Source organism: Salmo trutta, chromosome 12 (genome assembly GCF_901001165.1).
Source record: "Salmo trutta chromosome 12, fSalTru1.1, whole genome shotgun sequence".
Classification (NCBI taxonomy): domain Eukaryota; kingdom Metazoa; phylum Chordata; class Actinopteri; order Salmoniformes; family Salmonidae; genus Salmo; species Salmo trutta.
The window spans coordinates 14,129,758-14,155,672 of NC_042968.1; the positions used below are offsets into that span (position 1 = coordinate 14,129,758).

At 45.3% G+C, this 25,915-nt stretch overlaps 2 protein-coding genes across 4 annotated transcripts in view; one reads left to right on the forward strand and one right to left on the reverse strand.

The window, feature by feature from the left end:
• Positions 1-66: 66 nt before the first annotated feature.
• LOC115202971 (cytoplasmic tRNA 2-thiolation protein 2) lies at positions 67-8,296 on the forward strand. Of its 2 annotated transcripts, none has more exons than XR_003880099.1 (15): positions 67-386; positions 558-632; positions 834-912; positions 994-1,053; positions 1,224-1,284; positions 1,406-1,514; positions 4,216-4,500; positions 4,642-4,777; positions 4,965-5,096; positions 5,209-5,300; positions 6,060-6,160; positions 6,339-6,523; positions 7,238-7,304; positions 7,415-7,467; positions 7,621-8,296. XR_003880099.1 is itself a non-coding variant. In XM_029767181.1 (15 exons), the coding sequence occupies exons 1-15, from the start codon at positions 331-333 to the stop codon at positions 7,691-7,693; spliced, it is 1,560 nt and encodes a 519-aa protein (XP_029623041.1). In that variant the 5' UTR covers positions 69-330; the 3' UTR covers positions 7,694-8,296. The 2 variants fall into 2 exon arrangements, 1 of the variants encoding a protein (XP_029623041.1); XM_029767181.1 differs by having other exon boundaries at positions 69-386; positions 6,339-6,519.
• Positions 7,969-25,915, reverse strand: part of LOC115202970 (piezo-type mechanosensitive ion channel component 1) — a 75,272-nt gene continuing 57,325 nt past the window's right edge. The window contains exons 19-51 of one of the 2 annotated variants that reach the window (XM_029767179.1): positions 24,226-24,351; positions 23,709-23,909; positions 23,387-23,591; positions 23,061-23,165; positions 22,703-22,859; positions 22,235-22,478; positions 22,007-22,103; positions 21,698-21,863; positions 21,436-21,525; positions 21,000-21,079; positions 20,701-20,772; positions 19,629-19,729; positions 19,352-19,481; positions 19,183-19,266; positions 18,877-19,049; positions 18,653-18,774; positions 15,152-15,310; positions 14,721-14,979; positions 14,083-14,271; positions 13,708-13,953; positions 13,581-13,638; positions 13,333-13,456; positions 12,944-13,091; positions 12,456-12,670; positions 12,116-12,274; positions 11,832-11,979; positions 11,536-11,724; positions 11,246-11,338; positions 10,848-11,020; positions 10,584-10,706; positions 10,397-10,476; positions 9,677-9,875; positions 7,969-9,513 (exon numbers count right to left, since the gene is read on the reverse strand). In XM_029767179.1, coding sequence (XP_029623039.1) covers positions 9,249-9,513; positions 9,677-9,875; positions 10,397-10,476; positions 10,584-10,706; positions 10,848-11,020; positions 11,246-11,338; positions 11,536-11,724; positions 11,832-11,979; positions 12,116-12,274; positions 12,456-12,670; positions 12,944-13,091; positions 13,333-13,456; positions 13,581-13,638; positions 13,708-13,953; positions 14,083-14,271; positions 14,721-14,979; positions 15,152-15,310; positions 18,653-18,774; positions 18,877-19,049; positions 19,183-19,266; positions 19,352-19,481; positions 19,629-19,729; positions 20,701-20,772; positions 21,000-21,079; positions 21,436-21,525; positions 21,698-21,863; positions 22,007-22,103; positions 22,235-22,478; positions 22,703-22,859; positions 23,061-23,165; positions 23,387-23,591; positions 23,709-23,909; positions 24,226-24,351 — 4,980 coding nt within the window. In that variant the 3' untranslated portion in view covers positions 7,969-9,248. Of the gene's footprint in view, positions 9,514-9,676; positions 9,876-10,396; positions 10,477-10,583; positions 10,707-10,847; positions 11,021-11,245; positions 11,339-11,535; positions 11,725-11,831; positions 11,980-12,115; positions 12,275-12,455; positions 12,671-12,943; positions 13,092-13,332; positions 13,457-13,580; positions 13,954-14,082; positions 14,272-14,720; positions 14,980-15,151; positions 15,311-18,652; positions 18,775-18,876; positions 19,050-19,182; positions 19,267-19,351; positions 19,482-19,628; positions 19,730-20,700; positions 20,773-20,999; positions 21,080-21,435; positions 21,526-21,697; positions 21,864-22,006; positions 22,104-22,234; positions 22,479-22,702; positions 22,860-23,060; positions 23,166-23,386; positions 23,592-23,708; positions 23,910-24,225; positions 24,352-25,915 lie in introns of both variants that reach the window. The other variant, XM_029767178.1, reaches the window with a different exon arrangement.

Here is a 25,915-nt window from a genome sequence, read left to right on the forward strand (position 1 = left end):
CAGTGATCCAACCACAAAACGCTCTTCACGTGACTGTGTAAAGAATCTAGCACGTCATCAAAATGCGCTATGTTGTTATTCCAGGACGAGCCTTTTAACAGCTATAAGAAATAGGCTGAATTAAATACATCTCGAAATAGCTAAAGTAATCTAATGAATTTATCTAGCTAAATAGAGTTTCGAAAAACTCTCGTATCTGCTCACATAGCTTTAACTGGCTCGCTGGCAAGCTTGAACCGAAAACTGTTACAGCTACATTCTGCAATTGTTAGCTAGCAAGCTACAATAAATTAGAGCTCTACATAGCTAGCTAACTCGCTCAACTCGACCATGTGCCAGGTTGATGAGGAATACAATGGACAGCTAGAACACAGAGTGACCCCACGGTAAAACTATTTGCCCATTTAACAGCTAGATTACCCAGTTGCTTTAGCTGCAGTCAAGCTAATGTCCACGTGTAAATTCAGCTCGCTAGCTAACGTTAGCTTAGCTACTTGAAGTGTTGTCTGCTGTAGCAACTGCTTCCATCCGCTCACAATTCATTTTTTTTATCGCAGTGTCTCCAAGAAGTGTGTCAAATGCAAAGAAAATACAACTGTATTGATCATCCGAGCTGGAGATGCATTTTGCAGGTAACGTTAATTGAACTTATTTTTGCAAGTATCACAAACTAAATGTATTTGTCTCAAGAACTTACCCCACAGAATTTACTGCAAAAATGTGTGGTAATTTATACTTAGTTGTGCATTTTTTTGCTCTCATTGTCAGCACATATGCTCTTTGTAGCAAATAATGAAAAGTAATGCATTTATTTGGGTATGTCTTCTGACCAGGGGCTGCTTCAAAGAGTACTTCATACACAAGTTCCGGGCCATGCTGGGAAAGAACCGGGTCATATTCCCAGGAGAGAAGGTATTGGATATCCATCTCTAACATGTTTGTAACGTCTTACATAAATCAAACAACTGAGTTGGCATTGTTTCTCTATTGTAGGTTCTTCTTGCAGTGTCTGGAGGGCCAGCCTCTAGCTCCATGCTGTCACAGGTTCAAGAGGTAGTTGGGCCAATGTCTTCCTAGATCTGTAGTCACACTGTATGTTGCAATTACTGAAATATCACAGGGCTGACATTTTAGATGTAACTCATTAACCGTGTCTTCACATTATTAAGGGTTTCAAACTGTTTTTGTTTTTTGAATGAAAATTAACAATTTTCTTCTCTCAGGGTTTGAGTCGAGACGCACCCAAGAAGTTGAGATTTGTCCCTGGAATTATCTACATAGATGGTAATGCACAGATGATCATCTCTTTGGCACAATGTTTTTTTTCTTCTGTCACTTAACAGGTGGTTCTGGCCCATTTAGACTTGCTCATGTGTGATGGTTGTCTATTACTGTGTCTTGACAGAGGGCGGTGCCAGTGGTCAAAGCATGGAAGAGCGGAAGAGGGCATTGGCTGAACTGGAGTCAGTTTTCAGAGCCACTAATTACCATTACCACATAGTCCACCTGGAGCAGGTGAGCTGCCAAGAGATGGGTCAGATTTTTTTTTGTACTTCTGTCTGGGATGTGAGACTGAGCTTTGATCATTGGAATTAAATATGTACAGTGCCTTCGGAAAGTATTCAGACCCCTTGATGTTTTCCACATTTTGTTACGTTAGAGCCTTATTCTAAAATGTATTTAAAAAAGTCCTCAGCAATCTACACACACTATCCCATAATGACATAATCCCATAATGACAAAGCAAAAACAGGTTTTTTGCAAATGTATATAAAATAAAAACGGATACTTTATTTACATAATCGAGGCCGTCATTGTAAATAAGAATTTAACTGACTTGCCTAGTTAAATAAAGGTAAAATAAAAAAAGATCAATGGAGCAAAGTACAGAGAGATCCTTGATGAAAACCTGCTCAGGACCTCAGACTAGGGCGAAGGTTCACCTTCCAGCAGGACAATGACCATAAGCACACAGCCAAGACAACACAGGAGTGGTTTCGGGACAAGTCTCTGAATGTCCTTGAGTGGCCGAGCCAGAGCCCAGACTTGAACCCGATCGAACATCTCTGGAGAGACCTGAAAATAGCTGTGCAGCGACGCTCCCCATCCAACCTGACAGAGCTTGAGAGGATCTGCAGAGAAGAATGGGAGGAACTCCCCAAATACAGGTGTGCCAAGCTTGTAGCCTTATACCCAAGAAGACTCTGCTGTAATCACTGCCAAAGGTGCTTCAAGAAAGTACTGAGTAAAGGGTCTGAATACTTATGTAAATGTAATATTTCATTTTTTTTAAATATATATACATTTGCAAAAATTTCAAAGCCTGTTTTCGCTTTGTCATTATGGGGTATTGTGTGTAGATTGATGAGAAGGAAAAAAATGATTTAATCAATTTTAGATTAAGGCTGTAATATAAAAAGTCAAGGGGGCTGAATACTTTCCAAAGGCACTGTATTATAGCTTGTCATTATTTAGAACGGGTATTCCCCAAGGTTTATTTCTTTTTTTTTGTTAAAAAAAAATTCTTCACATTTCAAACAGTCCATGTATATTTTCCAATGGGGCTATACATTTGGGTGTTTTTTTACCCCTCGCCTGAGTAGCCTCGTTTCCCTGCCAAAAATAAAATTAAACCATCTAGTGTTCAGCGAAATAACAACACAATGTCAAATACAGATAGCCTAGTCAAATAATTAACATCCAATCACATTAACCATTACTCTCTCGCGGGAATTCCACTAACGGTCCGTATGTAGCCAAACGTAGCTGCTGCTCATGTTGGTATCTGTACTGATGGCGCTAAAGCCATGACAGGGAGACATAGTGGAGAGGTAACGCGCGTGCAAGCAGTTGCTCCCGACGCCACTTGGGTACAGCATCCGCCGAGAGGCTCTAGCCAAGGGAATGCCTGACAGCTTGAATGACGTTTTGAACACTACAGTGAAAATGGTTAACTTTGTTAAAGCAAGGCCCCTGAACTCTCATGTATTTTCTGCACTACGCAATGATATGGGCAGTGACCATGTAACGCTTTTACAACATACAGAAGTGCGCTGGTTATCAAGGGGCAAAGTATTGAAAAGTTATTTTTTAATTGAGAGACAACCTTAAAGTTCTTTACTGACCATGATTTTCACTTGTCTGACTGCTTGCATGATGACGAGTTTCTCACACGACTGGCCTATCTGGGTGATGTTTTTTCTCTCCAAAATGATCTGAATCTAGGATTACAGGGACTCTCCACAACTATATTCAATGTCCGGGACAAAATTGAGGCTATGATTAAGAAGTTGGAGCTCTTCTCTGTCTGCATTAACAAGGACAACACACAGGTCTTTCCATCATTGTATGATTTTTTTGTGTGCAAATGAACTCAAGCTTACGGACAATGTCAAATGTGATATAGCGAAGCACCTGAGTGAGTTGGGTGCGCAATAATGCAGGTACTTTCCCAAAACGGATGACACTAACAACTGGATTCGTTATCCCTTTCATGCCCTGCCTCCAGTCCACATGAGAGCCTCATTGAAATTGCATCAAGCGGTTCTGTGAAAATTGAATTTAATCAGAACCCACTGCCAGATTTCTGGATTGGGCTGCGCTCAGAGTATCCTGCCTTGGCAAATCGTGCTGTTAAGACTCTAATGCCCTTTGCAACCACGTACCTATGTGACAGTAGATTCTCGGCTCTCACTAGCATGAAAGTCTGCCTGTATTCAGTTGTGTGTGTGGAAAATAATTTAAGACTGAGACTCTCTCCAATACAACCCAACATTGCAGAGTTATGTTCATCCTTTCAAGCACACCATTCTCATTAACCTGTGGTGAGTTATTCACCATTTTCGATGAACAAATAAAGTTTAACATGTAAGATGGCTAAATAAAGAGTGAAATTATTGATTATTATTATTTGTGCCCTGGTCCTATAAGAGCTCTTTGTCACTTCCCACGAACCGGGTTGTGACAAACTCATGCTCATTCTTATGTTTAATAAATGTATCGTATAGTGTGTGTGTGGCAGGCTTACAATGATGGCAAAAAACAACATTTGAGAGTGCGCTGACCCTGGTGCTAGAGGGGGTACGCAGCTGGAGGTTGAATGTTTTGAAGGGGTATAAAAAGTTTGGGAACCACTGATTTTAGAACATAAGGTTGCATCATCTACTCTTAGTTGCATCATCATGTCTATTGACTTTCGCTTTCCATGGTGTTTCCGGTACTCAGTCTCCCCAGCTCAGTGCTAGAGGCAGGATCCTCGGCAACGGAAAAACCTCAGACTGGGTCGAGTTATAAAGCTGCTGTGGACCACTTCATCCAGACCAGGAAGAACCAGAACCAGCACCCAGACCTCTCTGTGGAGAATGTCCAGAGTCTGCGCATGCAGGAGGTCCAGAGTGGAGGAACCAGCCCCATCACCCCTGAACACACCCAAGCCCTTCAGAGACTGTTTGCCTCTGTGAGGACACTGACAGCCAAAGAGGATTTGCTACATACACTGAGGTGAGAGACTAGACAGTATCTCCGAGACATGCCATTTACGTATCCGAGCATATGGGGGATGAACATGTCTGAAATGCTTCTGAAGGTCTAGTTTGTGTAAAGGCCATTTATGACTGAGATGTAACGCGTGCCTTTGTCTAGGCAGCACCTGATTCTCCACACAGCGAGGACGCAGGGCTACACCAAGGTGATGATGGGGGACAGCTGCTCCCGCCTGGCCATCAAACTGCTCAGCAACATCTCTCTGGGGCGTGGGGCATCGCTGGCAACGGACACGGTGAGGGGAAAAAGACCTCCCCTCTTTCAGCTCAGTAGAATAGTGAACATTATGTTTATGCCCCTCCATTGCAATATTTAAAGTACCGTTCGAAATGCATCAACGTAGCATTACCCCACGTAGGCATACATTGTGTATTGAGCTCTGGCAGCAGCTGTGTCATTTTGTAATGTTGCTATGTTCACAGGGCTTCTCAGATCCTCGCTACGGAGACGTGGTCATTGTCAGACCCATGAGGGACTACTCCTCTAAAGAAATAGCCTATTACAACAGAATGTTTGACATCCCTTCAGTCTTCATCCCTGGCCTGGACTGTAAGGTGAGAGTCGACTGTGTTCTGGTTACTATCATTGTCATCCAGTGTGGCACTGTGTGCCGAGCCAGTATTCTTCTCAGAGTATTTTAAGAGTTTTCTTCACTGCCTCTTCCAGGCACAAGACAAGGCCAGCATCCAGCGCTTGACAGAGAGCTTTGTCACCAAACTCCAGGCTGACTTCCCCTCTACTGTCAGCACAATCTACAGGTGAGGATGGGTAGCACAAGAAGGTACACTAGGAAGCAGTTGTAAGAAGGACTTCTATATGGTGCAGTATTTGTAAAGAAAACAGTTGTTGTGTAGGGTTTAAGTTGATTTTTGGGGGTCTTCTAAAGAACCCCACCATTGATTGTTGTTATTAATTTGCTTACGTGCCATTGTACTTATGCTCACTGAATAACTGAATATTGAGGCCTCTGTCTGTGTCTAGCTCTCTGCCAGAACCCGCAGCCCCGGCGTCAGTGAGAAAAGGGACTGAGGGTGATAGCGAGAGACAGCGTCTGTTTTCCTCTGAAACAAGGGCAGATTTGCATACTGCTGAGACAGGTTCTCAGAAACCTTGTGTTAAGAATAACTTGTTCTTTTAGCTGCACATGCAAGTTTTGACATCGGAGATCCCACCATAAGGTGAGATCTTGGGTATATAAGATCCTGTCTTTTGTTCGGGGCAGAACTCAGGAGAGACATCAGTTGTATGTCGGATGTTTGATCTTTGACTTCTGTCTACAGCTGTATTTTGATTAAAATTGTTATGATTTATAAATGCACATTTTGAGTGTTCCTTATTTGTTAAGTAAATAGCGGAGCCCAGAAAAGTGGAACCAACAGTTGAAAGGGGATTTTGTTAAAAGAAGGATATTATATCCATCTTAAGTGAGCCTGTTATGTATCTAGACTCGTGTGAAGATAGCTGTTGATAATGTTTGAGGATTTTGGTATTGAACACCTGTGATGTTTGTCCTCCAGGACCAGTGAGAAGCTCAACACAGCATGTCCCCCTCAGAACACCAACACACAACTCTCTGCTAAGTGCCTACTGTGTGTCTGTGCCTTGGACACTAAACTAGGTGAGTCACACTGCCAATGTACTAAGACGACATCACGGAAATGTACTGTACTCACTAAATATAAATACATGTCATTTTGTACTGAAATGAGTTGTATTTTTCATTTATATTGTAATACCCTAATCACGTAAATATCTCTACCTATCCCTCTCTCTCTCTGCCTCCCACTGTACTGTAGAGGAGTTCTCTGCCTACCAGGCCACACTGATCTCAGAGCAGCTGTCTCAGAGGCGAGGCCCACGTCCTGGGTTCACCCCTGGTACAGCAGCAGCTCCAGGGTCGCCTCCAGCCTCCTCGGCAGGCCAGGGCCAGAGTCAGGGCTGTGAGACTGGAGAGGGGGGCTGCTGCCCCTCTGCTAAGTCAGTAGGCATTTATGTCTCCTGTCCCCGGTGTATACGTCTCCAATGTTTGCATTACTGTACAGCTGGATTATGTTCACTGAGTGTACAAAACAATAACACCTTCCTAATATTGCGTTGCACCCCTCCCCCTTATGCCCTCAGAACAGCCTCACTTCGTCGGGGCATGGATTCTACAAGGTGTCGAAAGCGTTCCACAGGGATGCTGGCCCATGTTGACTCCAATGCTTCCCACAGTTGTAAAGTTTCCTAGATGTCCTTTGGGTGGTGGACCATTCTTGATACACACGGGGAAACTGTTGAGTTTGAACCCAGCAGCGGTGCAATTCTTGACACAAACCAGTGCGCCTGGCACCTACTATCATACCCCGTTCAAAGGCACTGAAATCTAGTCTTGCCCATTCACCCTCTGAATGGCACACATTCTAAATTATCTCAAGGCTTAAAAATCCTTCTTTAACCCGTCTCCTCCCCTTCATCTCCACTGATTGAAGTGGATTTGATAAGTGACATCATTAAGAGGTCATGGCTTTCACCTGGTCAGTCAGTCATGGAAAGAGCAGTTCTTCATCTTTTGTACACACCGTGTATATTCTCGTGTTTACATTTTAGGGTGAAGTGCCAAGCAACTTGAGGTTGCTTGTCCAATAAGAGTCTGTGTTTAATTTGGGATGTTGATCCTATTGAATGAATAGAATACTGTTGTGTGTTCTTTCAGGGAGCCAGAGACAGTGGATCTTAAAAGCCTGCTGTGTTACAGTTGTGGACTGACCATCAAAGACATGGTAAGGATAAGGACATCTATCACTTCACATTACTCCTAAACATGACCAATATAATCTTTACAAAGACTACAGCAGGACAATGTGAACCATGGCCTTTCTCTGTTCTACAGACTACACGAGATGCCCTTCCCCAGTACATACTGTCAGAGGCTGAGAGGAGAAGGTGAGATTAAAACTACATTCTTTACTCAAAAACAAGAAAAACGTGTGCAATAGCTATTTTTAATTTGCCCATAATGTCTGCATAGAATATTGAGTTATTACCAGTAGAATTGCACTTATTTACCTTGTTACTTCTCTTTATGGACTTGTCTAGGTCTCAGATGAGGGAGATCAGTGAGTTCCTGCTAGAGGATGAAGCCATCCCGAGGGTCAATGGGTCCTTGTGACATAACGAATACCCAGTGTGACTAGACAAAGTCCAACGGCACAGACACTGCAGTGACATTGTTCCCTTGGCAACTATACAGCCAAGGCTGGTCTCAATATGAACTGTAATACCAATTGCTTTTATTATTTATTTTCAGTCAGTTTATTAATTATTTGGCTATAAGACAACTATAGATTGATTTAAATCAATCGTAACTGCACCCAAAATGATTTGTACATGGCACTGCTTGGTGGTGAATCAAACTAATGAATTGAATATATGATGCTGAAACAGTTTGTTTTTCCATGTCAGGAATCAGAAGGATCATTTATTTGTACAGATGAACAATATTTTCATTGGTTTAGGAGCTGAATCACATTATATTGGAAATAGAAATGATTATTCTTCCACAACAGAGATCCCATAGCAACAACCTACATGGTTCTGCATTAGAACTCCCATCAGCATCACGCAGGTTCTCTGAAAATGAGAGCAAACATATGGCAATAAAGTATAACACATGTTTATTAAAGTTAGGGAAAGGTTTTGGTTTGACGTTTTTGCATATAGATTTATGCATATTGGCAACTACTCAAGCAATGGTTGAACCATATTGTAACAATTCAGAAAGAAAGATTTAAGGCACAATGGTAGATGTGTTTCCTGTATAGTGTCACAATTTATCAAACTACTCTAGCCCGACATTTTCTAGAGATGGGGCTAATGTTGCCTTATGCGTTAGTCCAGCATGGAGACATTTTGTATGTTTCAGTCTTTACTCTGTACAGTGTTGCTATACTCTCATTTAATCACAATATATTTTACTTGTAAAAAAAAAATGAAAGAGATTCAAGTCTTGCCATCAATAAGCCTGTAACTTGTTACAAAGTTAGCTTTCCTCCCAACTGAAGTGTTTCAATTTGTAAACAGTTTGAGTAAGATTCAGAGATTTGGCTGAATATGATCTAATAATGTTTTGATTAGAAACAAACACTCTACTTTAGGTCCTTTTTCCTCTTAAATTGTCCCCTTTGGCGCTGCGTTAGTCCACACTGTGCTGGTCAGCGTAGTGAGGATCCAGCCTGTGAGCTGTCTGGGGGCCTGGCTCTTCGTTAAGGGGTAGTGTCTGTAGGTTGAGCCGGCCATCACACCTCATTCAGAAGCCGACCTTTCTGTTGGAACCCAGGCAATAAGACAAGAGGAGCCTGGCTTTAGTCTGGGCAAAGTGCAAAGCATCTAACCTGCCCTTCTGATTGGAGAGGCCTAGCCAAAGCTTCCATAACCAGGGGACAGGCACTGGAGCAGACCCTTGGCTGTCACACAGCCTCTGGCTCACTGTCTTGTCAGTACAGCCCACCAGCAGAGGCAAATGGCACTCGGTGTACAGAAACAGACAAAACATGCCTTTCCCCCTGGCTAAGAGGGGTTAGTGCACAGTGAAACTAGACCCACTGGAGCTAGCATTGGGTCTTTTAGAGGAAGACCAGGTAGAGGCACCCCCGTGTGTGAGTGAGACAGCCCCAACCAGGGGTGCTCTGGATGGAATGGGACAGGACAGCTGGGGGGGAGGGGGGCTAGCGATTGTCACTTGATAGCTTGTCTCTTGTCCACTTAATCATAGTCTCTGGTGAGCGGTAGAGGAAGATGAGTTTGGAGTAGAGCTCCTCTTCCAGCTCTAGCTCTCCTGTCTCCCTGACCAGGAAGATGTCTGTGCACAGCTTGAGGATACGGTTAACACAGGGCAGCTCCTCAAACATAATGGAGTACGAGATCTCACTGAAGAAGCCCCTCACAAACTTCCCAATCACCAGCACCACAGACACGTACAGACCCATGATCCTGCAACGGAGAACAAGTGTAAAATGAGCATAATTGAACATAGCGCTCTCTTCTATTCAGAATGCAGTTCATTTCCCACACAATAGTTTGAATGTAAATCTAGTCTATTAGAGTAGCTGGACTTGGCTACCATTGAGAAAACCGGGTAGGTACAGATCCTTACCCATATCCTGCCAGGAAACCTAGGCTGGGGGGGCTGACTTTGTCGTTGAAGATGACCATGGGTAGGACGCCGCAGGCCCCTGTGGACGGAGGACAGTTGGCGATGCTGATGTCCCACCACTCCTGGGCCCCACGGGTGCTGTTCAGAGAGCGGTCCCTCATCAGAGACAGTGTCACATCCTGGTAGCCCTCCTCGTCACCTGCAACATAACATGGTGTCAGGGAGACAGTAACACAGACTGTCCATGTTTAAACTTTTGAGCTTCCTTATAGACGCGTTGGTTGTTCAGCAACAAAACTGATGCGTGTGCAACTTGGGGGCAAAACAGACAGAGTTGACTTAGATTGTTGACAACATGTCAACTATATATCGCCTCCAATGTTTATTGAAAATATAAAGAAAGCTGAACAATGAGCACTTGTCTGTCAAATAAGTCGTTACAGCTAGCAAATTCTTGCCATATTAGTTGACGTGACCAGTCAAAACATGACATGGTATCAAGAACAATATCAAACAAGCTGAAACGAGCCACTTACGATTCCCCACGTGGCAGCTTCTTGTCATTGTTGCTAGCTATCTGACCATCCAGAACCATTACAACACACTGCCTTCTGCCCCTTTCAAGTGTACGCATCGTTTTGGTAACCTTGTCAGCTAACCCGTCTATATTTCAAGTACTGTATGGCAAGAAGGGTGTTTATACATAAAAGCCGCTCTGACCTTTATACAGCTGATCGACTGGTTTGGCCTCGGCTCCGTTCGGTGCTCGGATATAGTTGGGGAACATGTGAGGCACACGTCTGATAAAAAAAACAGTACAGATAATGTCAAACAGAATTCAGGACAGGATGTCAAACAACAGAAATGTAAATACTATATTTGACTTTGAGCGGAGAGCAGAACATACACTGGGTCTGTGCGGTTCCCCACTAGCAGGGAAGCCAGGTCTGCTCTGACCGGGTTGCCTGGATCCAGATCGATGGAGTACTTGTCAGATGTGTGCTCCACAGTGCCACCCTTGCCAAGGTCCCTGAAGAAAGAGACAGACAAAAATATATGAAATATAGAAAACCACAGGGCAACTACTTAAAACCCACACACAAACAGGTGCATACACATACAGGTGCACACACACACACACCCATGCACACACACACCCCACCCAGCTGACCTCTGGAAGGTCCAGGCTAGTCGTAGGGTCATGTCCACAGGGCTGCCCAGCAGCTCCTTGACCACCTCCTGTCGACTGGGTGGGCTGATCCTCCACACTGACCCTGAGCTGCCCTCGATCTTAGCTGTCACTATGTCCTCATAGCTGTAGAGGGTGATGAACTGCATAGCCCTCTGCAGGGGACACACACACAGACAGAAGTTACAACTACCTACCGCGGAGGCAAATGGAGAGCAGCAGAGCTCAAATCCATGTTTGTTGTATTCATCATTCAACAGGGATCACTTACTCACAGTCACACAGTTGTACACAATTTGTTTAATTATATTCTAAAACAGGGCGCCCGAGGGAAGGAAATGAGTTGAGCTCTTTACATTAGAGTTGGAGGTATTACGTACAGCATTGTCATAGAAGTTGGTGGTGAGTTTGTTGTAGTCCTCCTCAGTGAAGGACTGAATGGACTGCTGCTGGACACTCATGGTGAACAAGGGCTATGGAGAGGGACAATGGTTAACGTTTCAGTACAACAACTAACATGAGCACATATCAAATGTATCTTCCATAGATTCTCCATTGCTTGCTTTTTAGTGCTGGACCAGACTTGCCGTTGAAGATGACCATGGGCAGCATGGGTCCGCTGCCCATTAGAGTGTAAACTGTGCTCACTATAATTCCCCCATGTAATTACCTCATATCCTCCTAGCTTGACGGTCACTGTGACATCCACAGGGTGATTGACCACGCCCACAACCGATCTGACCAATGAGATGAAGAGCAGCGGGAACCAGATGATGCAGATGAGGAAGAAGATGATGAGTCCTCCCATCCCATACTTCACAATCTTCTTCTTCTTCTGGCCTTTGGGCTGAGGGTATTTCTGAGGATGAAGAGGAACCAGCTGTAAGAACTGCTGTCCTAATCACATACTACAACAGACAGCAAGGGATTTTATCAACTACATTTGTAACCTAGAGGTCTTTGTACCTTCTCTGTCTCACGGCTGCACTTGATGATGAAGATGTTGGCGTAGATGTCTTCCACACACATCCAGTTGGAGAGGGACAGAGTGGTGTCAGTCCACACCCAGTCCATCACTGCCCGGAGCTCCACCAGGAAAGGCACCAAGCGGAACCTGAGAGACAGACAGACAATATCACCCTGTACCAGTAACCAACCTCATCCCATCACCTCCCTGAACAGGGAGACTCCCTGACTCAAACATATTACATGGTGTGGCAGAGGAGGAGATTCTGAATGGACAGACTCACCCCTGGAAGAGGAAGAGGTTGAGGTGGTTGAACTTCTTAGTGAGGAAGTTGCCCAGGATCCGGGTGGGGTAGCCACAGCGGATCTGATAGGCCGACAGGGCAAAGTAGATACACTTGAAGAAGTACCAGAGCTGAGCCACCGAGTTTTGACTGAACATCCTGAGAGGACAGAGAGAGAGAGACACTCCAGTATGCACCTCAGAGAAATGATGCAATAGGCACACCGCTTAAGGACTGTTGAACATCACGAAGACAGACAAACATATCGTCCTAAGCGTGATTAAATAGACAAGATGTAAGGAGATGCATCACTCTGCGGACACACCTTCCTCTTCCTCACCTCTCAGTGACAGCAGGCAGGATGAAGAACATCCAGAGGTGGATGCCGAACACCAGGATGATCTGGAAGATGAGCTTGCCCAGGACGGTCTTGCGAAGGTAGAGGGCTCGGTCGATGATCATGGTGCTGAACTGGATGAGCAGCATCACCAGGAAGGCCTCGGGCACCTGGTCCTCTGACAGCGTGGAGGCAATGTCTGCTGCGGCCGAGTGTTTCTGAGGCACAATGGGCGAACCGTTAAGTCCACAGAACACTGTTATAGTGTCCTGTGACCAAGCACAGAGCTTCTAAAGATGGCGTTTTGATGGTTTAATCGGAATAACATGTAGGTGGTGACGCAACAATGAGTAATACGATATCGGAACTGTTTTGAGAGGTTTGAGAGGTTTGAGAGCCTTTTGCCGGCGCAGGTATAGGAATAGGTTGTGGGTCAAGAGTGGCCTCGTACACAAAGTGAATTTCATTGCAGTCATGTAAACAGTACTCACTCCAAAGGCCCAGAAACCGAAGACAATGATGATGAAATCCACCACGTCCGTGAGGAACATGAGGGCGTAGACATCAGTGGCAGCACGGTACGGCGCATGTAAAATGTCGCTGATGAATTCGTGACAAGGCTTGTAGACATTCCGCACACTACAAAGAAGATTGGGAAATCAAATCACCGTCTCATGCCCAAATACGGCAAGATTATAGAGGTCCGCTGATTCATACAGCACAGTAATCGTGTCACAACCAAGTACAATTCTAAATGCAAATCAAACCCCACAGAATGATTTGCAAACCATAATAACATTATAGAATCCACTGGTTATGTAATTATGTGACGTCTGTATTGTCTGACAAGCTCTCCAGTGAGTGACTCCTGTGTACTTACGTGGTGATGGTGAAGTGCTTGATCTTCTCTCCCACTGCTATCAGCTTCTTACTGGCTGCCTCTCTACGCTTACCCTTCTGTTTCTTCTTCTGCTCCTTCTTCTCAGCCTTGATATCTAAGGCTTCTAGAATCCAAACAGAATACAAATCATTTCACTGTAACTCTGAGGTGGCAGTCATAAGGACACACAAGCCCTTAATTCATGAATGTCTTCATTCTCCCCTCTATTGCTAGTTTCTTCAACTCACCTTTGCTTAGTTGTTTTTTCTTGCGGAAGCGCATGATGCTGCCCTTCTTCATGGGTCCCTCCACAGGCAGGCTGGGGGGCGGCTCTGGGGTAGGGGCTACGCTGGTGCTGCCCTTCTTCATGGGTCCCTCCACAGGCAGGCTGGGGGGCGGCTCTGGGGTAGGGGCTACGCTGGTGCTGGGCTCTGGTTCAGTCTCTGGTTCGGCCTTCTGGTTCTTGTCCGGATTGAGTTCCTCCAGATCCATGAGGCTGGGTCCTGGGCTGGGATGGACAAGGACCTCCACCCCTTCTCCTTCCTCCTTCTTGTTGGCCTCCTTTGATGGCCGTGAGGGCTTCTCCTCCAGAGCACATTCCTGGTCCCACAGGCCATACCGCTGATGAGAGACAGTGAAGAAACAAAAACGTTATGAGTATTGAATCCAAATCTTGTGGTATAAACGTATGATTATAAATGTCAAGGCCAACAGAGTCATGGCTGAGAGTTGAATGGTGGGCTGGTATACCTGTAGCAGTGAGCGATGGAAGAAGAGAGCCAGCAGCTGCAGCAGATCATAACGGATGTAGTTATCGGTCTTCTCCAGGCCCAGGATACGAGGTGGGAAGAAAGGCTTGTCCTCGTTCAGCGTGAGCTCATATACACTGTTCCACGGGAAGAAACCAAACTGGAACAGGTACTTTACCACCACCATGACCTGAGTAGAACCGGAACAAACCAGAACAATGCAGAGGGAAACATAGTTTAACATAAAGAAACGTATCTAATACATGACCATCTGTTAAATATTATTTGTATTTATTTTTATAAAAGCTAACAGCCTGGAACGGGAACAGAGTGGAATAAAGCCCTAAATTAGGGCTGGAAATCTGGAATGCAATTTGGTTTCTACCGTTGGTTTACACCAGATGTTCAATAAAAAACAATCTTACACATTACATACTTCACATCTTACGCAATGTTTACACCACTTTAGCCAACGAAGACAATAGGAGGGAGAAGATAGCCAATGCACAGGTGCAGATGCTTACCATGTCTCATCGGGCTTGCATAGGTGTGGACTACCATACTACATCGGCGCAACAATAACAATCCATAAACCAGCTCTGTCTTGGTACCAGCATTTTCAAACCAACAACGACCCACCTCAGTGTAGACAATAGCGGTCATCCAGAACTTCTTGGTTGGGCGTGGCACGGCCAGCATGGCCCAGAGGAAGATGAGGATGGGCAGCACCACTGAGATGACGGAGGCCGTCACCATGTTGTTGAGCACGATGATGAAGTAGCACACCAGCTCTGAGTTGGCAGCCAGGAGGTTGTACAGGGCAAACTGCAGCTTCAGCAGGCGGTTCTGAGAAGAGTAAAACTCTCTAGACTGGACCAGCTCCTCCACAAAGAACTGCCTGAGTTAGAGGTATAGAGACATTGGGGTCAGTACAGTTCATACACGCAGGACATACACAAGCTGATACGTGGGGACAGTTGGCAGTCTGAGTCGATCAGGCTTGAAGCTGGAGTCTGTAGCATGTCAACTGTAGAGATCTTATGGGAACATTGTAAGGTGTATGTCAGTACCGGTCAGTGAGCATCTCGCTGGCGGTCCTGGAGAGGCGGTAACGGCTTTTGTGCTGTGGTTCTGGCTCCACCCCCAGCAGCTCCAAAGTGGGCTCTGAACAACACAGGGTGGTGCCGCTGTGACGCTCACGCTCGCTCAGCTCCTCCAGCTCCAACCCACTACAACATAACACACAGGTAAGCAAAACACTTAACACTGACTGAATTATATACTGAACAAATATATAAATGCAACATGCAACAATTTCAAAGATTTTACGGAGTTACAGTTCATATGAGGAAATCAGTCAATTGAAAGAAATGTATTAGGCCCTAATCTGTGGCATTGTGTTGTCGTGACAAAACTGCTAATTTTATTGTCCCCAGCACAAGTTGCACCTGTGTAATGACCGTGCTGTTTAATCAGCTTCTTGATATGCCACACCTGTCATGTGGATGGATTATCTTGTCAAAGGAGAAATGCTCACAGACAGGTATGTAACCTAATTTGTGCACAAACTTTGAGGGAAATAAGCTTTTGTGCTCATGGAAAATTTCTGGGATCTTTTATTTCAGCTCATGAAACATGGGACCAACACTTTACATGTTGCGTTTAAACTTTTGTTCAGTGTAGATCAGGTATTCCCAAACTGGGGTACGCGCAATGCCGTCGGGGGTACACCAAATAAAAATGTGATTCACATAAAAAAAAAAAATGTTTATTTTCTTCACATTTTCAAACAGTCCATTTATATTTTCCAACAGGGCTATACATTTGGTAGTTTTTTTTCCCTCGCCTGAGTAGCCTCGTTTCACTGCCAAAAATAAAATTAAACCATCTAGTGTTCAGCGAAATAACAACACAATGTCAAATACAGGTAGCCTAGTCAAATAATTAACATCCAATCACATGAACCGTAACTCTCTCGCGGGAATTCCACTAATGTAGCCAAACGTAGCTGCTGCTCATTCCGTTTGCTCGAAAATTGATAAATGGGTAAAAAAAAGGAAGGCCCGCGTCCATAAAGACACATACCAGCTCTACTGGTAGTACTGCTACTACCAGCAGTACTACACCTGCAGCTGTCGACAACACAAGTTGTTCTGTTTCCACGAGCACATCCAATGCTAGCATTAGTACATCTACATTTGTTGTCAGCCCAGCTAGCATGGACACTGACAGTTGTGAATCTGATGCAGCCGTAGAGATACCATTAATAAGAAGGGGCTAGAAGCATCTTATATGGTGAGCTACCGAGTGGCTATGACAGGCAATACATTTGTGGAGGACTTAATTCTTCCTGCTGCCACAGATATGGCTGGGACAATGCTGGGGGAAAAGGCAAAAAAACTATACAGACAATATCTTCATCAAACAAAACTGTTTCATGACTCATCAGTGACATGGCTGGAGATGTTTTGAAACAATTACTGCTTCGCATACAAGCCAGTGAATTCTATGCGTTACAGCTGGATGAGTCAACAGACGTGGCGGGCCTGGCACAGCTGGTATTTGTCCGTTACGTTTATGGGGGTCAATTAAGGAAGACATCCTCTTCTGCAAACCACTAGAAAGCAGGACAACAGGAGAAGATATTTTAAAGTACTGGACTGCTTTGGGATATCAAATGGACTTTGGTGATCAAGATGTGTTGGTATCTGTACTGATGGCGCAAAAGCCATGACATGGAGACATAGTGGAGTGGTAACGCGCATGCAAGCAGTTGATCCTGATGCTACTTGGGTACACTGCAGCATCCACCGAGAGGCTCTTGCCGCCAAGGGAATGCCTGACAGCTTGAAGACTGTCACGACTCCCGCCGAAGTCGGTCCCTCTCCTTGTTCGGGCGGTGTTCGGCGGTCGACGTCACCGGTCTTCTAGCCATCGCCGCTCCACCTTTCATTTTCCATTTTTTTTGTCTTGTTTTCCCACACACCTGGTTCACATTCCCTCATCAGACTGAATGTATATTACCCTCTGTTTCCCCCATGTCTGTGTGTGGAATTGTTTGTTGTTACGTGTATGTGCACGTTAGACTGGTTTGCGCCGGGTCATGTCAACCCGTATTTGTTTAGTGTTCTTAGTGCCGTGTGTTTGTTCGCCGTAATAAAGGGCTCCGTTTGCTACCCAAATTCTGCTCTCCTGCGCCTGACTTCCCTGCAGCCAGTTACGCATACCTTACAAAGACGTTTTGGACACTACAGTGAAAATTGTTAACTTTGTTAAAGCAAGGCCCCTGAACTCTCGTGTATTTTCTGCAATATGCAATGATATGAGCAGCGACCATGTAACGCTTTTACAACATACAGAAGTGCACTGGTTATCAAGGGGAAAAGTATTGATACGATTTTTTTAATTGAGAGACGAGCTTAAAGTTTTTACTTGTCTGACCACTTGCATGATGACTGGCCTATCTGGGTGATGTTTTTTCACGCCTGAATGATCTGAATCTAGGATTACAGGGACTCTCCGCAACTATATTCAATGTGCGGGATAAAATTGAGGCTATGATTAAGAAGTTGGAGCTCTTCTCTGTCTGCATTAACAAGGACAACACACAGGTCTTTCCATCATTGTATGATTTTTTTGTTGCAAATGAACTCAAGCTTACGGACAATGTCAAATGTGATATAGCGAAGCACCTGAGTGAGTTGGGTGCGCAATTACACAGGTACTTTCCCGAAACGGATGACACAAACAACTGGATTCGTTTCATGCCCTACCTCCAGTCCACTTACCGATATCTGAACAAGAGAGCCTCATCAAAATTGCATCAAGCGGTTCTGTGAAAATGTTATTTAAATCAGAACCCACTGCCAGATTTCTGGATTGGGCTGCGCTCAGAGTATCCTGCCTTGGCAAATCGCGCTGTTAAGACTCTAATGCCCTTTGCAACCACGTACCTATGTGAGAGTGGATTCTCGGCCCACACTAGCATGACAACTGAATACAGGCACAGACTGTGTGTGAAAAATGATTTAAGACTGAGTCTCTCTCCAATACAACTCAACATTACAAAGTTATGTTCATCCTTTCAAGCACACCATTCTCATTAACCTGTGGTGAGTTATTCACCATTTTTGATGAACAAATAAGGTTTTATATGTAAGATGGTTAAATAAAGAGCAAAATGATTGATTATTATTATATTATTATTTGTGCCCTGGTCCTATTAAAGCTCTATGTCACTTCCCACAAGCCGGGTTGTGACAAAAACTCACACTCATTCTTATGTTTAATAAATGTATCGTATAGTGTGCATGTGGCAGGGTTACAATGATGGCAAAAAACAACATTTGAGAGTGCGCTGACCCTGGTGCTAGAGGGGGTACGCAGCTGGAGGTTGAATGTTTTAAGGGGTACGGGACTATAAAAAGTTTGGGAACTACTGGTGTAGGTGATTACAAACTAGTAAGAAAAGGACATATACATTCTGTTAAATTCTATTCTGTTTCTCCCTCAAAAGAGATATTCAATATTAATGTGCCCAATAGGTTAAATGGGCCATCACCTTCACCAACCTGGTGGTACTGGTTCTATTCCCATGGTCCGTGTCTCCCTCCATGTCTCCCAGACAGGTCTCCATAGTGGGGCTCTCGCTGCCCTGGGAAAGCTGATCCTCCATTGGCTCCCTCAGAGGCCCCTATAAAACACTACAGGGTTAGGGTCCATCACTGGTCATACTGGGACAGTGTCTCACTAGAAGTAGATGACTTCTGGTTGTGGGAGGTACCTTATAACTGACCTGGCTGACGTTGTGTATCAGGTGGTAGCGTTCGTTGCACAGCACGGTGGAGGTGTCCACGTACTGCTTGGTGATGAGGTTGAGCCACTCTGTTAGGCCGTCCACCATGGCCAGGAACACGATCCACAGCAACATGAGGATGTCCAGGATCCTCTGCACGATGTCTGCCTTCCCTGGAGCACAGCATGAGATTACATTGCACTAGGTCATACAGACAATAAAATGTGTGAAACTTAATGAGTAAATGGCACTATATAAAACACTGGGAATATAGTGGCCAAAATATGAAATAAACCCCCAAAATACCTGAGCCCTCTCCTTCAAGTTCGTCATTGTCGTCTATCTCTTCGTGTGAGATACTTTCTTCAAATTCAAGACTGCCTTCATGACCTGTAACAGAAAAAACAACAAGTTAAACACTGTGTGTGTGTGTGTGTGTGTGTGTGTGTGTGTGTGTGTGTGTGTGATCTCTGACCTGATGCTGGAGAGCTGTCCTGTTCCCTCTGCCGTCTCTCCTCTCTTTCCAGCCTCCTCTGTTCTTTCTGTCTCTCCTGACGTTCTCTCAGCGTTGCCTTGGCGCTGGTCACCCACGCCCGGTACGCCAGCTGTGAGGGCACAATACTGCATTGTGAAAAGCAAGCTTTGGAGTATCTTGAGTAATATTGTTGTTTTTGCACATTTCAGTGCAATTTAACACTGTGACAATGCTGCGGTGGCAGAGGCTGTGTTTAATGTCTGTAAGGTGAACTCACCTGAAAGGCAGTCTGTTTCTGAGGCTTTTTTTCTTCTGAAAATAGTTCTTCTTCCTCCTCACTGTCCGACTCAAACAGGTAGTAATCCCCAGAATGCAACACTGCAGAGGTAAACAGAAACCTTACAGATGATATCAATACATGGGAACAGGACAGACCATGGGTAGTAAATGCATTTTCCGGTAGTACACCTAGTCATAACTCATATACACTGAGACCACTTCAAACCCAGGAGTGTTCAGTGCCTGATTTTCTAACAAAACTGAAACTAAGGAAACTGACTAGCAGCATTGGACAATGCCGTTCTGTCTGAGGAAGGAAATAATGAAAACAGATGTGGGGAAAGACAGGCCAAATTGACCGGGAGATTACAATCCTCTACTGGTCTGCAGCTGCAATTCAAAGAGTATAGAGAAATATGCGTACTACACCCATGTGTAAGATCTATTCCATTATGAAAACACTACAGGTCTGCTAAAGAACTGTGACAAACTGATTGGTTCTGTCCTAAGGCAAACTCTTCCGGATTTCTGACAGAGCATGTAAACAGTGCAGGCCGGCTCAGCCAACCATTTCCCCATCACTGACAGAAGACATCAGATGCAGATGCCGCTCACCGCAGGAGAAATATACTCCTATTTTAATATCAAAGAGCCCAGACAAATCTAATTTCCGGACCTCCTGAGGCAGACAGATGGAAGGTATTTTATTTAAGCTAAGGGCATCTTGGGACACAGCCCAGCCTCGGGTAATGACGTGGTTCTAACTGGCTGGATGACCTTCCAGAAGAAGTCTCTCAGACACAGTTGCATTACAGGGGATAGAGAGTGCACAGTCACATAAACAATATTATATACATGGATGCTCATAGACACACCCGGAACATGCACATACAGGCACACGACAAGCAGCTGCATGCACAAACACATCCACAAACACATCCACTTAAGAACTTGGTGTGAGATAAATGCGGGGTCAGATACTGTGGAGATGGAGGGATGTGGAGAGAGTCAGTCTAGCACTGACATATACACTGACAGAGGTCTATATAGTGGTGGGCTATGGAGCAAACCTTTAGCATGGTCCAGCCAGGGCTCTTGCCACTTCTTGCCACGCTTGTGGCTTCTCTTTTCCCTCTGTGGCTCTGTGGGGTGAGATGAAGTGCCTCAGGCTTTACCAAACAGCAAACAGCAAACAGCAAACACACAACACAACCACCCTCAAACCATAATCTGTAGCGGTGGGTTGTTGAATTACTTCGAAGAAATTGATTAACGGTTAATAGGATGATTCATGACAGCGAGAGCACAAGTCCAAACCAAAGCTCATTTCATGCGTGCTGGATTAGTACAGAGTAATGAAGTTGAGTACCTGATGCCGGATCCGCCTTGGTGTCCAACTTCCGATGGCCTTCTTTACACTTCTCCTGTTTGGAGCGGATCCGTTCCATCCTGAGGGGAAGGGCAGACATATTCTGATGTCATCATGACGAGCACTGACTAGTTTACTCTCTCTCTCTCATTCCTCTCTCAGTTTTTCTACATTAGTGGTTTATAATTAAGCAGTCATATATGGCACTTGACCACACTACAATCTTGGTTTTGGACATGTGTTTTCCAGAGATCGTCCATCTGCTGTCACATTCATCAGACATATGCAGAGGGAGATCAATGGCCTTGCTAGTGGCCATTCTTGGCTATGGGCTAGTTATGAGAGCTGTCTCTCTCATTAGCCCGTTTTAGCGTGATACATGAGGAATGGCTCAATGTGTTGAACATGGAAAGCGGCCGTTTCTATGGCTACTCACGATCTCTTGAGCTGCGAGAGGGACTTCTTCTCTACTTCCTGGTGGAAGCGCATGTTCTTCACAATGCTGGCCCTGAACAGCTCAAAGCCCCTGTCACAATTAAACATCAGGTCAACATAACATGTTTCCATACAGTACAGACAGACTGAACACACAGTAAAACAGTATCAGCGCGAGTCCATCAAAACACTGTGGCAGTTGCAGGGGACTGTCGTGGCTCTTAGGGTGCCCTCTAGGGGGTGCTGTGGAGACCAGTGCTCACCGGGAGGCTTGGCGGGCAGAGGCCTGCAGGTCGGCTGTCACGTGCAGGAAGTAGCAGCTGAGGAACACTCTCCTCTGTAGCAGGAGGAAGAAGAAGCAGATACTGTCCCAGATGATGCCTGCCTCCTCTACAGGCAGAGTACACGCCTTATCGCTCACACTCTTAGCTGTAGGAGACACACACAAGCATACAAAGTCCGCTTTGTTTATTATATAATATCATTGTTTTCCTGCCAATTTGGAGGGTGACATGTGTGGTCACTCATAGAGATAAAAGAACTGTATCCATCTGTTTGTGTTGAGTACTCACGGTCATAGTAGCCCTTGACTGTGCAGACCAGACTGAAGAGTTGGATCACCCAGCAGAAACCTTTCTGCATCTCCACCACAAACACACAGGCCAAGATCTGGGGACACAACACACACTCGCTTAAAGGTACGCAAGCATAACAGTTCACCTAACAAGGTTTATTTCCACCCTGTATAGGCGTATGGTTACAGTATGTGGTTGTCCACAGCGAGGTGCATAGCCACTCACAGACAGCATGTTCTTGGAGATGATTACGGCCACGTTGTAGATGATGAGGCAGTCCCACATGACCAGGCGCGTGCCGGAGGGCTTCCTGAGCAGCTTGGTGCCGAAGAGCAGGAAGAAGAAGCAGGCCAGCAGGTAGCCCAGGCCAAACACACTGATCCTGGTGGCCCCCGTCACAAACACCACCGACAAGACAAACCAGAACATGTGACGGAACACCAGCACCTTGGCCATGTCCAGGTAACACCTGGAGGAGAGGGGGAGAGAGAGATGAGAGTTAATGTTTGTACTGTATACTGATTGGTGTAGTTGAGGATGTATAATAATTAGTGCCCAGAGTTTTTCCTGGTCAGGTCGCATGGTCAGGAAAAACTCCCGCCCCTCATAATAATGCCTGAAGGGTATGAAGAGGAGGAGTGTGGTTATAGCTGCTGTTAGGTCAGTTGTTCTCGGTGTCTAGTCATACAGTACCTGCAGTTGATGAAGTTGGGGGCAGGGTTGAAAGGTCGCTCGTCCATGGGGTTGGGGTCGTCTGTGTTCTCCCCAGCCAGAACCATCCACTCCTCCCTCTTCTCATCCTCAAACACCTTCCACTGCTGGGAGGCACACATCAGGAGGACAAAGTCCGCTGGAGGGACCAGATACAGACACAACCATCAGCATCAAACAGGAGGGGCGCAACAGTAGAACATCAGCAAATTGCTAATTAACCATTTTTTAGATTATGCATCTATGACCAGGATATTTTGAGGTCAAACAAACACAGGTCGTGGCATTAGTAGGCCACAATATCACTGAGGTCAGGGGTCAGATGAGACAGGAGACTCACCAATGAGGTTCTTGGAGTTGGGGATGGTGTAGAAGTCTGGGAGGTAGATCCATTTGATGAGTGCTGAGTTGATTATGACGGGGGTGTTCCATCGCCAGGGGTAGTCTATAGAGGGAGGGACATACACTGTCAGGTACTGTAGGTACCAGGGGTAGTCTATAGAGGGAGGGGCATACACTGTCAGGTACTGTAGGTACCAGGGGTAGTCTATAGAGGGAGGGACATACACTGTCAGGTACTGTAGGTAAAGAAGGTGATGTTCTTGTATAGCTACTATCCCAGTTGGCAACAATGGTGATACGTGGAGATGAATGAACCCCACTCACCTATACAGAGTGCAGGGGGAATGCCCACACACAGTATGTACTGGTAGATCATGAAGATGCTGAGGAACAGGCAATACTTGGGCCAGATCTGAGCGATGGCCGCCCGGCGACGCCGTACCATGATGGCCACCAACCAACAGCTATGGATTATGACTAGGAAGTTCATCCGCTGGCCAATCACATTCACCGTCATCAGGAAGCAGATCTTGGAATGATACATGGACAGAAAAAGACATGAAAGATATGAGAGGAATCCAAAAGCATAGAGAAATACACCAACATGCTTTTGAATAGTAACTCCAAACAGCAGCAAGAGGCCTACCTCCAGGCCAAACTTGTAGAAGCTGTAGTTGAGTAGGTACTTGATGCAGGCCAGCAGGCCCTGGTCCAGGGTGTCTCTGTTGGCCTGGGGGAAGATGGCTGGGATGAGGGGAGGGGACCTCTGCTGCTGCCTGTAGTGGTGTGCCTGGTGACGGTTCACTGTGGCCTCAAACACCAGTAGCATCAGCACCAGCAGGTGGTTCTAGAAGGACACAAACACAACAGCATGAGCTAGGTCCAGTACACTTGTTATTTGACCTAGTACCAAAGTTGGGGTCAATTCCATTTCAATTCCAGTCTATTTAGAAGGTAAACAAAATTCTAATAAAAAAATGTTCCTCATCGAAAAGCATTGAAGAATTGGAATTTCCGTGTTCTTTCTGAATTGACTGGAATTGAAATTGACCCCAACCCTGCCTAGTACACATATACAAAATGAATCATGACGACGAACATAGCTCAATGACATTACCTTATAATCACAGTCAAAAAACAGTCCCGAAGAGCATTGATCTCACCTTGCTATAGCCCAGCACGGTGGCATCCTTCCTGAAGCCAAACCAGTTGGCTGGGTCTACAGGCTCTCTGTACAGAGTGGAGTTCAGGACCTCAGCATCTTTCAGATTGGTTTCATTGGCTAAGGGCTATGACGGAAAGAAAGAGAAATGGAAAGGGAGCGAGAGAGAGAGAGATTGAGAGAGAGAGAGAGTATATATGAGACTGAGGAACTGCAGCCAGAACGTCTCTCTGCAAATCACAGAAAAATAAACTAAAGGCTGTTCTCCTCTAAACGGCCGTAAAGCAGGTAGACTAAACACGTCAACAGAATTCACACATGAAACTGCCTGTAATTAGCACCAAGGTATTAGCATCCCACCAGGGGTAAACACTAGCATAGCGTGCACTCAGCAGAACGCTGGCAGCAGGAGAGTGAGAATGCTATCAATATAAACAGAGAGCATACAGTGAGGGGAAAAAGTATTTGATCCCCTGCTGATTTTGTACGTTTGCCCACTGAAAGAAATTATCAGTCTATAATTTTAATGGTAGGTTTATTTGAACAGTGAGAGACAGAATAACAACAAAAAAATTCAGAAAAACGCATGTCAAAAATGTTATAAAATGATTTGCTTTTTAATGAGGGAAATACGTATTTGACCCCTCTGCAAAACATGACTTAGTACTTGGTGGCAAAACCCTTGTTGGCAATCACAGAGGTCAGACGTTTCTTGTAGTTGGCCACCAGGTTTGCACACATCTCAGGAGGGATTTTGTCCCACTCCTCTTTGCAGACCTTCTCCAAGTCATTAAGGTTTCGAGGCTGACATTTAGCAACTCGAACCTTCAGCTCCCTCCACAGATTTTCTATGGGATTAAGGTCTGGAGACTGGCTAGGCCACTCCAGGACCTTAATGTGCTTCTTCTTGAACCACTCCTTTGTTGCCTTGGCCGTGTGTTTTGGGTCATTGTCATGCTGGAATACCCATCCACGACCCATTTTCAATGCCCTGGCTGAGGGAAGGAGGTTCTCACCCAAGATTTGACGTACATAGCCCCGTCCATCGTCCCTTTGATGCGGTGAAGTTGTTCTGTCCCCTTAGCAGAAAAACACCCCCAAAGCATAATGTTTCCACCTCCATGTTTGACTGTGGGGATGGTGTTCTTGAGGTCATAGGCAGCATTCCTCCTCATCCAAACACAGCGAGTTGAGTTGATGCAAAAGAGCTCCATTTTGGTCTCATCTGACCACAACACTTTCACCCAGTTGTCCTCTGAATCATTCAGATGTTCATTGGCAAACTTCAGACGGGCATGTATATGTGCTTTCTTGAGCAGGGGGAACTTGCGGGCGCTGCAGGATTTCAGTCCTTCACGGTGTAGTGTGTTACCAATTGTTTTCTTGGTGACTATGGTCCCAGCTGCCTTGAGATCATTGACAAGATCCTCCCGTGTAGTTCTGGGCTGATTCCTCACCGTTCTCATGATCATTGCAACTCCACGAGGTGAGATCTTGCATGGAGCCCCAAGCCAAGGGAGATTGACAGTTCTTTTGTGTTTCTTCCATTTGCGAATAATCGCACCAACTGTTGTCACCTTCTCACCAAGCTGCTTGGTGATGGTCTTGTAGCCCATTCCAGCCTTGTGTAGGTCTACAATCTTGTTCCTGACATCCTTGGAGAGCTCTTTGGTCTTGGCCATGGTGGAGAG